Source organism: Amphibalanus amphitrite, unplaced genomic scaffold (assembly GCF_019059575.1).
Source record: "Amphibalanus amphitrite isolate SeventyFive unplaced genomic scaffold, NRLGWU_Aamphi_draft 001192F_arrow, whole genome shotgun sequence".
Taxonomy (NCBI): Eukaryota; Metazoa; Arthropoda; class Thecostraca; order Balanomorpha; family Balanidae; genus Amphibalanus; species Amphibalanus amphitrite.
The window spans coordinates 203,418-217,813 of NW_024882686.1; the positions used below are offsets into that span (position 1 = coordinate 203,418).

Below are 14,396 nucleotides of genomic sequence, written 5' to 3' on the forward strand. Positions count from 1 at the left end.
AAGTGGAACATCATTCTGTAGTCGACTATACATTGAAGCTAGATACCCAAGCATTTGTCTAATCTGTCGGTAGGTCAGCGACAATCTCAGCAGCTTTGATACAATTTATTCACTATTCATGATATTTAATACATGTGTTACGGACTTGTACTACACCATACGCGATCACGTATCACATTCCATCAGTAGACAGTAGCACAGACAGGATATATCGCCCGGTCTCGGGGTGGGGTTGTGTCTCGACCGCTCGCCGGCCGGGGCGGAACAGACTGGGTCCCCACCAGGCCAGGCCGGCCGTAACAACAGTGACAAACAGAACAGAGACACCGCAATGGAGCGGCGCCCGGCGCCCGGAGGGGCCCGCTGGGCAGCGACTGACACCCCGTCGACCGGGAGGAGCAGGCCGGCCCCGCTCGCCGTTTGGCACATAGACACGAGGGGCGAACAGCGACACGTGCGCAGCCAAACACCAACAATAAATATGCAACACATGCCAGTGAGTATATCAGAGACGGCCAGACGGCGCCGGGCGACCTGCCGCGGCGTCCCGCAGCGGTGGAACCCTCCAGCCAGTGAGCACATTACACAGAGAGCCTGCGACCCGCCGCCGACTCTGCGCCGCGCGCCCTGACTAGATCTGTCCTCTGCCTCGCGGTGCGCGGTCACTCGGCCTTGAGCGGCTCCTCTGAGTAGCCGCTCTCGTCACTGGCAGTGTCCTCGTCGGGCACACGCACCCAGCCGGTCGAGTTCCAGTGGGCGCCGAAGTCGACGACGCCCTGCAGGCGGTGACAGGCGTCCTCCGCGTCCGGCGGCGAGCGGCCGGAGCCGGTGATCCTGTACACGCGGCACTGCTCGGGCGTGGTGGCCAGCACCAGGGTCTCGCAGTCGCTGTCGCCGGTCGGGTCGCTGGGCACACTGGCGGCACTGTGCTCGCTGGCGGCGTCCGAGTCGTCGGCCGGGTCGTGGGTGGCGGTCGGGTCGGCCGGGTGGCGGCACACGGCCGGCGGCGGCTCGGCCGGCTCGCTGAAGGCGCGGGGTCGGGGGGAGCGCGGCGCTGTGGGAGTCCGCTCCTCCTCCTCCTCCTCGGCGATCTCGGCGAGGGAGGGGACCGGCGGCGGTCGGCGGGCGGCCGCCTCGCGCGCCGCCGCCGCGTCCGCCGCCTCCTCGCCCAGCCGGTCCTCCTCGATACTGCCCAGCTTGGGCGCGCTCTTGCTGCGCTCGAGCGGCGGCCGGTAGTTGGCGCCACCGTTGGTGAGCACCACCTTCCGCCGCGGGGCGGCCGGGTACAGCACGCTGACCACGGACAGCCGGGCGTTCTGCCGCAGCTGCTTCTCCTTCCTGAACTCGACCAGCGCCTGGTGCAGTCGCTCGGTGAGCAGACGCTGCATCAGGCGCGCCTTGGTCTCGGAGGAGCAGAGCACCGCGTGACAGCGCAGCTCCGGCTTCATCTTGCGCCCCTCGTGACGGTACACCCAGCAGAACACCTGGGAACACAGAGGACACAGGGCGTCAGTGAGCGGCCACACAACTTGAGCTGCCATGAGGGCGATTAGGGACGGGGAGGGGTGAAAACATGGCACATGACCAGGACTGGTTCCCTGAACGCACTAATTGTAAACAGTAGGCAGCTAATAAACTTCCAAATGAGTGACGTTTATTGTCACGTGTTCGACCATAACCATTGTTTTTAGCACAACATCTGAACATTTGTAACGAACTAAGGAGTCACGCGTCCGTTCAGTTCACGGTAGGTTATCCATCAGCACCGATCGCTCCCCCGCAATACACGATCTGGGTGAAGGGCAGGTTTTTGGACAGGTAAAGCTGCACATCATGGGCCGTCTGCATCATTCACGTGACTGGTCCACTCATATCGATACGGACTGTGCGAGTGAACGGCCGGTGAGACGGCGTGTCTGACATTCACCGAACCCCAGCTGACGGAACTCACACGGCTGACGCAAACGAGCCGGTAATCACAGCGCGCTAATGACATTCCTGGAGTTTAATGGCGCTTTTATTGTGCGGAATCGTCGCGCTAATGAATTTCCAGCAGCATAGAACCTTCTGTCATTCCCTTTCAAACTCCATCAGAATCCACTCGTCCCACCCAAAGTGAAATCTGCGCCGTGTTGTTTTCTCTCTGTGGGCAGACACTGGACGAGCATTTCGCCTCTCCATCGCCCGTGGCGTGGCGCCGAGCGGGCCTGCTCGCCGCTCTGACCTTGGGCGCGGGCGCCGCCTCGGCCGCAGCGCTGCGGCGGGGCTCGCTCTCAGCTCACCGCACCACCGTGACTCCCCGCCGACTCCCCGGCGCCCTCCTCCCCGCCGACTCCCGGCGCCCTCCTCCCCGCCCCAGCTAATTGGGAGTGGACGGCCGAGCGGCCGACCCACCGGCGCGTGTTTTTACAGCGATCAGGTGCCCCGGGGCGAGAAACCGCACACACGGACATACAAACACGGGCAGTCCACCGACCGGCCGGTGCTCTCGCTGGGAGCGAGCCATATGCTGGAGCGTGGCCACACGCTATGGAGCAATGGATGCACCAAGTTTGACGGCAGATTGCAGAGGTGTGCAGTGTGCATGGCGAGTACAAAACGCCGTTCTTAGCTTTCGCTGATACCCCCTATCCGGCTCGGTCAGTGAACTATTCATGTGTGAGCGAAACAGGCTGCTCTCGTCGTAAAAAAAGACCGTGCAGCTGTCCACTAATGACGTCGTAAGAAACACAGAAAGCACCTCACAGAATCTACTGTATAGAACGACTGATGAGATTGACGATCCAGACACTCGGAGACCAAGGCCGCGTTCGATGTCTCCCCGGACGAAGAACATTCTACGCAGAATATTCTATTTTGCGTTCGATGAAGCACACAGGCGGACGACGAGACCGGCCATTTTGTGCGCCACTTGCACAATGTGCGTCAGTTTCGAAAAAGGCCCAAGTTTACGTTTCCATAGAGACCGCGCACAAATGTCAACAACTTCTGCAAACAGCTGCTGCGTCGCTTTTGAAATACGCGCCATCATTGCCTCTCTGCCCACCGTAGTACGCTCAAAAGATTCTGCGCGGACGACGAAGATTCTACGTGACGTCACGTAGAATCTTTGCCGTCCGTGCGACATCGAACGCCATTTCGGGCCCGGACGGCATTAGAATCTTTGTCGTCCGGGAGACATCGAACGCGGGGCAAGTTACGTCTTGCGTAGTGATAGGGAGTTGCCACAACACGTCACAAGGTCACGGTATGTCACATCACACTCACAGACAATACCGTGTCAGAAAAAGTCACACGGACCCTGAGATGACCTACAGAGATGTATCCTTTGTGTGTAAGTAGATGTCACAGGTGCTATTCTTCTCACAGAACTGTCACAGCCGGTGAGAACAACACATTCTAACATCATTCTTCTCACAGCTGCGAGCCATTCTTCAACACACTTTTCCCAAACTAGTCCATCCTAACATCTCCCCGGTCCATTTCAATCAGGAAGTCATGCGCTCGCGGTGACACCCACACCACCTCCCCAGCCGGAGGTGGCAGATGATGACCTTCACAGCTCCCGCACATGACCGCACCTCTGCCTGAGAGGAGACCGTAGGCGGGCCGATCCGCTCTGCCGACAGTCTCCGCCCGTACAGGCGTCTCGACGCCGACATATAAGGAATGGATCGACAGGAGCCGCTATCCGGCCTGACGGATAGCGGCCCGTCACCTGACGGCCCGTCAGGTGACCGCAGCGACCGCGGCGCCGGCCCGGACGGCCGCCACTGCTGCGTAGTTACCGGCGATAGGGGACAGCAGGTGAGCATACTGAGCACTGAGGGGATGTGGTATAACGCTGGAGCGAACAGTGGCGGAAGTAGCTAACGCAGCAGCAGCTCAGAGCCGGCAAGTCCAGCCAAAACAGAGATACACGGCTCCTCGGCTGTCAGTCTCCGAGTAGGAAGTTACCGAGTCGGCAGTCAAAACTCGCGATAGGTGAGACTGTGCCTATTCAGCAGCTTACGCCGCTGTTTCGAAGCATCGTCAGTCCATGGTCCACCGATTGAGGCCCCACCCTTGCCCCGCTCCGTCCGACCCCCCCCCCGCCGCTGAAAACCAGCTCCTGAACAGGTCGTGCCTGGGCGGGTCGAGACGGGGCGGGGCTAGGCCGTTGGCACTGGCCTGACCTGCGATCATAGCGCGATAATCGCAGCGAGTTCATACACGAACGGGTCACAGAACTTGTCACGAGCGACCCCGTCCGCACAGTGGCCGCCCCCGTGCTTCCCCCGCGGCCCGCCCCCGCCGTCCCGCGGCACGGCAGAGCCGAAGGGCGTGGTCCTGGACCGGCCCCGATGGGCTTCAGGCAGCTGCACCAACGGCAGTGAACTGCAAGTCATGACAGAGTGCTGGTGAGCACGGTTCAAACGGGGATATCGCGGGGGTCCGGTTATGTATGTAGTAAGGAAGACATGATTCGTGCCGCAAGAGTACAAGACAACCTTCATGATTCCCAGGGTAGCACAACAAAGAATAACCGTAAAAGACGTGAACAATTTCGATGAGTTGAAGGCTAAAGCATCCGTAGGTACGCTATAATACATAGGTATCCACCATAGGGAAAGCCTGATGACATCCGCTTGAAGTCGACGAAGGCACAGAAAAACACCAACGAGAAGTCGATAATACCGTCTACCGATGCGTCAATTAACGCCGTGTCTTTGCCACGTGAACCACTATCCACGTTTCAAGTAGGTACAGTTGCAGCACGTATCTTACGTAAATACATACACTGTGGCTGTGCTACCAATAACCTAATAACTCTCAATAACTTGTCCACCTTTTCAACTGGAGACGGGAAATAGGGCCAGACAGACAGGGTTTCCGCGTTTATAACATGTAAACGTAGTTGTAAACAACGATCTGCGCCCGCGCCGACCGGCCGCTGCGGCTGCCTGTGAGCGTAGCGGGGACATTCCCAGAGTTTCACTGAGTTTCCCATGGATTTGTCTGAGTTTCCCACGGAGTTGGCTGAGTTCTGTGAGACAGAGTTGGAACAGCTGACCACCGCTTACTGCCTGCGTGGAATGACGGAACGGGAGATGTGGCTCCTGAATGAGGGCGACAATGTTTTGTGTCTCCTTTTGACATACTTGCTGTTATAGTTATATTAAAAGCGTATACATATACGCTAAACATATATATTTTTGTTGAAAAATAATCCTATACCGATTATCTTTTTTCGGTAATCTTTTTCGATAATCCTTCCCGTCTCTATATTTTTCAGAGGCGAGCTAACGCTCAGGACGCCGCTGAAGCCTTACATCATGCGGCCGTCAATATCTATTTCACAGACCACTCAGGCAGAACTGCGGAGAGACCTGTCGATAAGAATGACTCATGCCTCAATAGCGCCTGATTACACCAGGCACCGATCATATCCTCTGCGGTCGACCGGCCGTCACAGGTAGTCGGGTACCACCGTACTGTCCTCGCACCAAATCACTTCCTGTATATCGCCCGTCCCCACCATTGTCATCAGGGCGGTCCGCAGGCGGGGCAGATCTTATCTCGAAACTCGCGCTCGACGGAAGTAATCGCCGTAATATATGCGGTAATATTGTCTCAATAAATAAACATCTACGCAGCAGATTCGGCGACAACCGCATGTTCAGACACAATTGAGGAAAGTGACGCATATTACGGACGTATCATCAATATCGTTCGGTTCCAGCTAGCTGCACATATACGCAGTGATGTTGCGGTTTCCGCCGTACCGAGGGCGGTGGGTTCGGAGTCGGCTATCAGTGCGGCTCACTTCCCGGATACACGGCGCTCTGTTGGCGCTGTCACGGAACCGGAACATGGACAAACCCATCGAGGTGCCAGAGAGAGACGACAGACGGGCAAACCAGCCGATAGAGACCGAGACGATAGGCCCGACAGAAGGGCAAAGCCGCTGATAGCGGCGGCGGACGCGGGGCAGAGTCGAGCAACCCTTAGAGGAGCTCCGCCAGAGCGGGATAAAATATCCACAGCCAAAAAGGAAACGTCGATGCTGGCAATTGTGCTCCAATGACCGAAAGTCAACGAAGGCCATATCAAACATGTAGAGGATGAAACACCCGACATTTTAGTTACAAGATCATTTTCCATAGCGCAAGCCCACTGCCCACCTGTCATCCTTCAAAGCAATACCCTTTAAAGCTCTGTAACTCATCTCCTCTCACCTTCGGGTAGCTGGGGTGTGCGAACGCGTAGGTGATGCGGTGGCTCCAGTACTCAGTGAGGCCGTGCTCCCGAGTGGTGGCCTTGAGGCCAGAGACGGCCACCGTCACGCGCATCTCGATGTCCGGTTTGGTCGACTGGCAGTAGTTTCTCCAGAGCGTGGCCAGCGGCTTATCCACGCTGCCGGCGCCTACCGGAGAAGAGGGCAGGGTCAGTTAATGACGCCAAGAGTGTGGCCGGATTAGCGAGGTTTCACGGTGCATGATGGGGGAGATAAATAAACGGATGAGGAGCCCCCACGTCGGTCAAAGAAGCCGATAGCGATGCGGAGAGCTGGCACATCATTTCGACACATGGTCATCGTTGTCAATCAACGATATTTGCTGTGTCAAATGATCCAAAGTTTACGTAGGTAATTCATCAATGAATAGGAGGTATGATCTAACCAAATATTTTGCAAATCTCAGCATTGATAGTTGAACTGTACGGCAAGGAGTTCCGGTTTCTGGTTCTCCTGGCAGCCTCCTCTCAGCACGAACGAAACGAGCTCGATTTCAGTCCACTTCACAGCGTCTACGTCTACCACTTACCATGCTTCTCCCGCGACTAACCTAGTCGTTATGCTACCAGGCTGACGCTCAAAGACAGGCAGTCAGCAGTCCCGCACGTGCCCAATTTTCGTCGCACGTGATACACGCGGCGCCACACGTGCTGCACGTGCTGCCGGTCAATGGTGCACCTTCAGCCGAACCCATTTGACACTGTCTGCCGACCTTTCGGTCTATCCGGCCCTCGCCATCCCGTGAATTAAATTAGGGAGCCCATAGAGGCCAGCTGAATTCTGTATTGCGTACTGCGCAACTCGTTTTTGGCGACCAACATGCCACATGCCGCCTCAGCATATAGACTAATGAAAGCAATTAAAACGGCATGATGGTGCATTGCAGCAATCTTCACAAGATCATTGCAATAAGTCACTTCGTTTTACTATCATAAATGCTCTCATTAGTCTATAATGATACGATTTTACACTTAATCGGTGCAGGAGGTTTTACCAAAAAACAATCAATAAGTTTCACTTCATCTCTATTTTTGCCAGTATACTCTGAAACTGGCGGTGCCCGTGGTATCCACAGGGGCACTGTGCCAGTCAGCGTGAATTCGATAGAGCCCATCACGACCTCACCACGAGCGCTGCACGTGGTCACGCCTCGAGTGTGACCGAGTTCAGAGAGCCCAAACCGACCGTGGTGTGATGTCGATGAAAAGATAAAGTTGTCCATCACGGTGATTGGCATGATTCATGTTGCCAGCTGTGACAGCTTAGAGAGTATCTGACGATGTTCAGAGATGTGCTCGAATTTGCCACCGTCATTGTTTCAATGTGTGAGAAATAAAATACCAGCTGTTAGAGCGAGTAATAGTTATGGTCAATATTCAGACGATTGAAAGAGGAAAGGCGTGGAAACCAGGCGGTTAGACAAAATGATGCAAGCAAACTCACGGCACCCCAATAACACCAAAATCACAGACGATGGACACAATCGAATCTCGCACCACCATTCAGAGCGAAGGCAGGCCCGACGCATTACACAACCCTACCAAATTAATCTACACGGCTAGTTTTAAGTGGAATGCGTGGCTAGGTGTAGAGAGATGTGTGGTCCAAACTTACGATAGGCGTTATCACAAGTGTATTCGCGGCCATTGGGGCGACGTAAGAAAAGAAGAAAACAACTGGCCCCAAGAACTTTAAATTATCAGCCAGCATGCACCTTTTCTTTGATATGTAGAGAATTTACCATTAATTGTTAGAGAAAATTGCATTTAAAATCTTCCATTTATGCTTTTTTCATCGTTTGCACAGTATGTTCTTTTACTAAGCTGGAAACACTAATTATAAATAGTTCCCGCATCATCAAGAACAATAGGAAAGGCTTGAAGTGAATACAATAATCTAAACGGTTTTGTAATCCATGTGAAGACACTTCTAAAATTGCCTAAAGAAATATTAAAGGCAAAAGTTCAACTTTTTCACAAGACGGATGGCTATAAACCTATTCAACGTGTGACAACTCAGCCGGTATTTCGTCGCCTACAGCCCAGCTTTTCCGAGTGACCGATAGAGGCGCTGCTATCGATGTCCGCCCGTGCCGCCTAACGATTTGCTTTCGCCCAATTTTCCTTTTTTCTTTAATCACAGCAGTTTGATACTCGTTCAATTGCTTGTTTACTTAGCTGAAAACTTTCCAATCCTGGCGATAAACAGCCAAACCAGTAACCACCGCGATACTTGTTCCCTGACCCACCGAGCCTGTCATATCAGCCACTGCGACCGGCAGCGGAGCCGCAGGGCGGTTCCGGTTCATTGGCCTCCGACCCGCCCGACCGGTGATAATCGGCACCACCGGGTGACCCGGCTCCACACCGGGTCACGGCGCCGATCCGACACCACTACGACCGGACACGGGCGGACCCAGTGGAGGCCTTCCGTCTACAACAGGGTGCCACCCAGCGTCTACCGTTTACACCCGACCTGCGACCACCGTCACAATGTATTTAGAACTCTGTTTATACAGACATTATATCTACCGCCCGATCCGCCAATCCGACCCCGCCTGACCGGACACGGGCCAACCCGGAGAGAACGGGCCGATCCGAGAGACAGGGCAAGGACCGACCGGGAGAGCTATCGGCCACAGTCTACCGTTCAATGTCAATCACCTGGAGCCCAACGCCTAACCCCACCGTCTGCAGTCTAACGCCTATACCCCTCCCCATATATCCACCGTCTGCTGTCTACCATCAATTCGTCATCCACCCTGCGTCTGCACTCATTGGCATATGTCATCCACTAACCACACTACCTCACGCCTCATGCCACAGCCCACAACAACAACCGGCACGAACCACCGATAACTGTCCAACCCCAACAACCCTGTTCAACAATTTCCTAGAAGCCCATCAACCTCCAAAATAATACGCTATGCTCCCAGCCATTCTTTTCAATCAATTCACGTCACATGCGACAAACCGTTTTCGCGTCTTACAGGATTGACTTTATACGCCGACACACTCAGGCATTTGTCTTACTCCCCTGCCCTTCCGCTGAGACCCTATAAGCCACTCAGCACCTCTAAAAATAACACCCACAGCTAAGCCGGAAGCCCTTGACTCGGGTGATACGACACCAGGGCCGAAGCGACCGCAGGGCGAGCGATACTGGGCCACGAGACACCCTGCCTGGTGGCACGGAAACGACTGCCGTCCGCTGAGCGATCCAGTGATGTCAGACAGGACAGCCGATGTCCGACAGCCGACAGCCGGCGACTTCTCTGCGGCAGCAACGTCCGCCGTTCGAGCGAGCCATTGCGCTGTTTCCGAGTGGGCGGGTATGTCTCGAATTCTCAATTGCATAGCTGATTCAATTGGGTGTGTGTGTTTGAAGGTGGAGGCTGCTAAGAGTTCCTCGAGTGAATGGTTGAGTGGGCGATAAATAGACCCACGCCAGTCTTAGCAGATACTTTGGAATAGTATAGGTGCCTGTGCATTGACGAGTTCTATTCAAGCACTTCGGATTAATAGAAAACTCGCCCCGATTAAATTGAATGAAATTGTCGTTCCTGCCCAAAACCTTGCCAAGAAAGTTCGTAATGGCATTGGCGAGAATAAACCATTTTCTAGAGAACATTGAAACTTGAAACGAAACGTGTGTCAAAAATAATGGAAATTAATTTCCGGCACATAATGGATTGATATCACTCAGCTCCGAAAATAAATCAACTTCATTTATAGTCTAGTCCGTAAGATATCGCCAGCACCCTGCGCATTCTAATTTGCCAGGTCACAATGGAAAACCACCGCAGGGACCGTGTGGTATAGCCGCTACTGCAATTAGCAGTAGGGTCTAACTCAATAGTTCAAATTTCACCGAAATAACTGCACAACACCTTTTCTGAGGGGAAATTTAGGTCATGTCTTCACAATTTGCAAAACTTAGAACATGTAAAAGCATGAGTAATATGCATAATTAAGATTTTTTGGCGGACAAAGCGAATGTAACATTAAGTGTACTTCACGATCAGTGAAGAACGCCAACGTCTTCTCAACAAGAGCCATTCAGAGTTTCAAGAAAACCACAGGCATATGTATGAGATTCTGTGAACATACGTGTTTACCATTTAAATAAATCAGGCTATGCTTATTTAGAACACCGATTTTAGATGATAAGAGCATTTCACGAGTGTGTTCAAGCTGTTTCGTTATCGCTTTGCTAATAAACCACAGCAAGGCAAACACGGATCGCACTCGTGTCATTTGGGTGCATTGCCCTCAAGTGGCCTGAAACGGCCACCGCTCGCTCTCCTCACGGCGTCAGCCACGCACGCACGCACGCACACACGCACGCACGCACGTACACACGAACAGATATACTCACGCGTACAGATACTTTCGATAAACGGACATCGACACATGCTGAAACACATACAGGCGTGAACACATAAATGGAACGAGAAAAGACGACGGGAATGAGATGGGACGATATTTGACGGGACGGAGATGTTCTCGTGAGGCACAGGACAGGGCGAGCTGCAGGAGGGACACAGAGTCGTGACGAGGTGCTCAGTTACGCACGACTTCCAACAGGCCATCACGAAACAACAGGGATCAGTACACCGTGAGAAGACAACACATGCACGATCTGCCTGGGGACAGGCGAGGTGAGGAGGACCACCGGACCATTCTGCGCCGAACAGCTGTCTCACAGATGGGAGAAAGTGGCCCGGTATACGACCGTAGGCCACCCTGCGAGCTGGGTAACGCCCCTCTCACCCCAAAGGCGCGCTGTCTCAGGGATGTACGGAATATGCAGGAATATTTGTTTCACGGTCGGGAACAACTCCATAACCCGGTGTAAATTTATGTTGGATGCTGAATTTGATTACAACAGCTTCTATTACACCTATACGTGTACATTAAAGTCACTTACAGCATATCTCCTTCAATAAACTCACCTAAGTGGTCACCCATTGTTTTGAAGACCCTTGCTGCATTGAAGTTCCACTGACGGTTCAATTAAGCGCCCTTTGGAAAATAAGCCAGAGAGGTTACCTATTGCGCTACTGAGCTATTCACACACTATCAAAATGGAAGCTTAACTTTGCTGCATGCTATCGTAAACACAATTTGAATAAACCTGGTCGATACCGATGAAGCATAATGATGCTTTCTTCAGGCCATTATGTCCAAGCGCGACCCAAACCTATAAAGACTCGTCCAAGGGACGTGCATCCGCACTCCGCAGCGTACCATCGCAACCACGAGTCGTAACCGGTGGCGGCGCCGTTACCATGACAACCGCTGACGCCTGAGGCAGTCCGTCTAATGACGGTGGCCGCACGGCGCGAGAACAACAGGGAGGCCGGTCGTAGAGTGGTGAGCTCACGGGTACCGAGGCGACGCAAACACGGAGAGAACACCGCCCTCAGCCGGAAACCTGGCCTCAAAGCCCGCCAGCAGGGCGGACAACAAAGACAGCTGGGAGTTGGGCGAGCGACCCGGCGCGGAATTACCCGGGGCGGCCAATAATTTCCTGCTGTGAATCAGTCAAACACGCTGGTTACATACGCCAACTAGCTGTGACTTTTGATACTGTCCTTTGCTTGCTATAGACGTCTGGTCACACCTGTAGGAGTGGAGAAAAGTCCCCGCTGACTGCGGACTGATACGGGTTTACCTATTTCGTATTCGTATACGTTCACCATGAAGCTTACTACAAAGGGTACAGCAATGTAGTTACCGGCTGTAAGTTTGCATGTTGAACGCTCCCTCCGATATAGGAGGGAGCGTTCTATACCCGCTATACCCGCGTTATATACCCGCTCATCCAACAGCTATACCCGCTCATCCAACAGCCATACCCGCTCATCCAACAGCTATACCCGCTCATCCAACAGCTCGATGACTGTCGCTTGGGCGCCACACTGTATGGCCACCACATCCCAGCAGTTGCATATGCTGATGATATTCTGATTATGTCGAGTAGCGCACGCGATCTTCAATCAATGCTTCATATCGTCTCCTCCTTCTCAGTGTTGTGGAGGATAGATTTTGTACATGTGAACCAAAGTTTGACCAAGAGTCACAGCTTTATATTCGGGGCCGAGTTCCTCTCTCGGACGCCTCAGTGGCAGCTATGTGGACAGATCCTGAAGCACCGACAGGAAACCACACACTTGGGTGTTGAGCTGCGCTCCCAGCTACACGGTGCCGATCAGGTGACTGCCCGAATTCAGCGGAGCAGGGGTGCGTTCTTTGGCCTAACGCCGGCCGGCATGTTTAATCAGCACCTCTCCGCTGTTGATAAGGCATTTCTATGGCGGATGATTGTCGCTCCTGTTCTGATTTATGGATGTGAGGTCTGTTTTTTAAGCTCTGGAGATATTGCTCGCCTCGAAGGCTGGCAAGTCTCGGCGGTCAAAAGCGCGCTACGCCTACCGCGCACTGCCCACCACTCCGCACTAATGGCGGCACTTCGCATCCCAAGTGTACAAGCTCTCGTTCGGCGGTCTATTTTTCGCGCTACTCAAAACGTTTTTCGTGGCCAACACCGCCTCCGTTGTGTGCTGGTGAGTAGCCTGGCCCAGTTGGCGACCAATGCGAGATTCGCGGAAACATCTGCTTCTATTGTGTGCCATCTAATGTCGCTATGTGGGGGAAACTTCATGAGGGTACTGGAGGCTGCCAGCGGTCATATACACGGAGACTGGGTGCACACGCCCAGGCCCGAGTGTGGCCTTGCGGACTCGCTCAGCTGGCTGATGGACAGCAACAGCGCCGAGTCATGGCAGCTAGTAAGGCTGCTTGTAACAATACATCCAAACTGATTCTCCTAGTCCGCCTGATGTAAAAAGCTGCCCGTGCTTTGCAAACGTGACTTTGTTGTGCCGTGCTGTGTTTGTATCTCCATGTGTCACGGTTATGTTATGAAGATATGTTCTCCTTGTTTTGTCCTCAAATGATGTCAAATAAATATGATGATGATGATGATGATGATAGGGGCATTCCCATACCTGAGCGACTGACTCACTAGAAGGGGTGCGATTCAAGTTTGCATGATAAGTGGTGGCAGGAAAGGGTCCGCCACCGCACCGCCCGGCTTGCAGTCCACCTGGCGCTCCTTACAGTCCCTTCCCCAGCTCTACTTCCGGCTGACGCGGAGATCGTGAGAAAATGCCGTCAGGCCACCAACCCCTAAATAGGGACCACAACAAAGCTGTCAAAACGATTAATAGCAGGCGCAATGACCAGGGCCGGCTATGGCCTCTAATAACCCCACATATAATGTTAAATCGCACCTACCGTGCAGAATTGCTGCAGGATATTTGCGCAGGATGGAAAGTCAAACAAAAACTGGATCGCTTTTTGTTCGTTTGACGTAGAAGCAAGCGCGGAACGGCTCTACACTGCGCACATTGCACAATCGGAACTCGGAATGCGAGTTCAAAACGAGAAAATACAAGAAATAAGTCTGGCCTGGGAGCCATCAGTACACCGTTCAACACAGTTGTCATATACAGTGCATCAGTTAGCAGCGGCATCCAGCAATGCCACGAAATGTCTCTGAGGACATCCGCGTCTGTGACGTTGGGAGCTTGTCAGAGAGATGATGAAACATTGTCCGCGTGGCTTTCTTTGCTGATACGATAACTGTAAACAGCCTGGGGAAAACAGTATGCCAGCGGTTGAGCATGAATTATTTTTCCAATGAATTTCGGCGAAAGAATAATTTCAAACAGTAGACGGTCATAATGTATGTAAAAAGGTTCTCAGAAATATTAACCTTGAACTACTAGAGATATCCGCAGAACTGTCCATCACAACAGGTGGCTTAGATACCGGACTATGGACGCAAACACTTGCTGATTGCACACATCTCCAAGAAGATGCGTTACGTCACAAGCCACACTGCAATGTCGAGCATACTCAACCTGGGAGACCAACGAAACTAAGTGCGTTCTTTCCTAAGAGCCGCATGGGAGAGAAATGTTGCATCATTTATGAAATCTATTGGGATAAACTAGAGCACAAAGGGTAAATATAATGATAATCTTTACCTGCATATAACTTAACAAGGTGAACAGGGAGGGAGGGAGGGAGAGGGAGAGGGAGAGGGGGAG

The 14,396-nt window shown here is 53.1% G+C and overlaps 1 protein-coding gene across 1 annotated transcript; it reads right to left on the reverse strand.

Moving 5' to 3' along the window:
* Window positions 1-91: 91 nt before the first annotated feature.
* On the reverse strand, window positions 92-11,247 carry LOC122370987 (protein FAM43A-like). Its single transcript, XM_043347011.1, has 3 exons — window positions 11,232-11,247; window positions 6,219-6,406; window positions 92-1,484 (listed from the first exon to the last, which is right to left on the reverse strand). The coding sequence occupies exons 1-3, from the start codon at window positions 11,245-11,247 to the stop codon at window positions 663-665; spliced, it is 1,026 nt and encodes a 341-aa protein (XP_043202946.1). The 3' UTR covers window positions 92-662.
* Between the last annotated feature and the right edge of the window lie 3,149 nt (window positions 11,248-14,396).

What these genes read in the sequence shown, in the direction of transcription:
- LOC122370987 (XM_043347011.1), bottom strand. An exon ending in CACACCCCAGCTACCCGAAG is followed by an intron (nt 1,485 to 6,218) that starts GTGAGAGGAGAT and finishes CTGTGTTCCCAG; the next exon opens with GTGTTCTGCTGGGTGTACCG.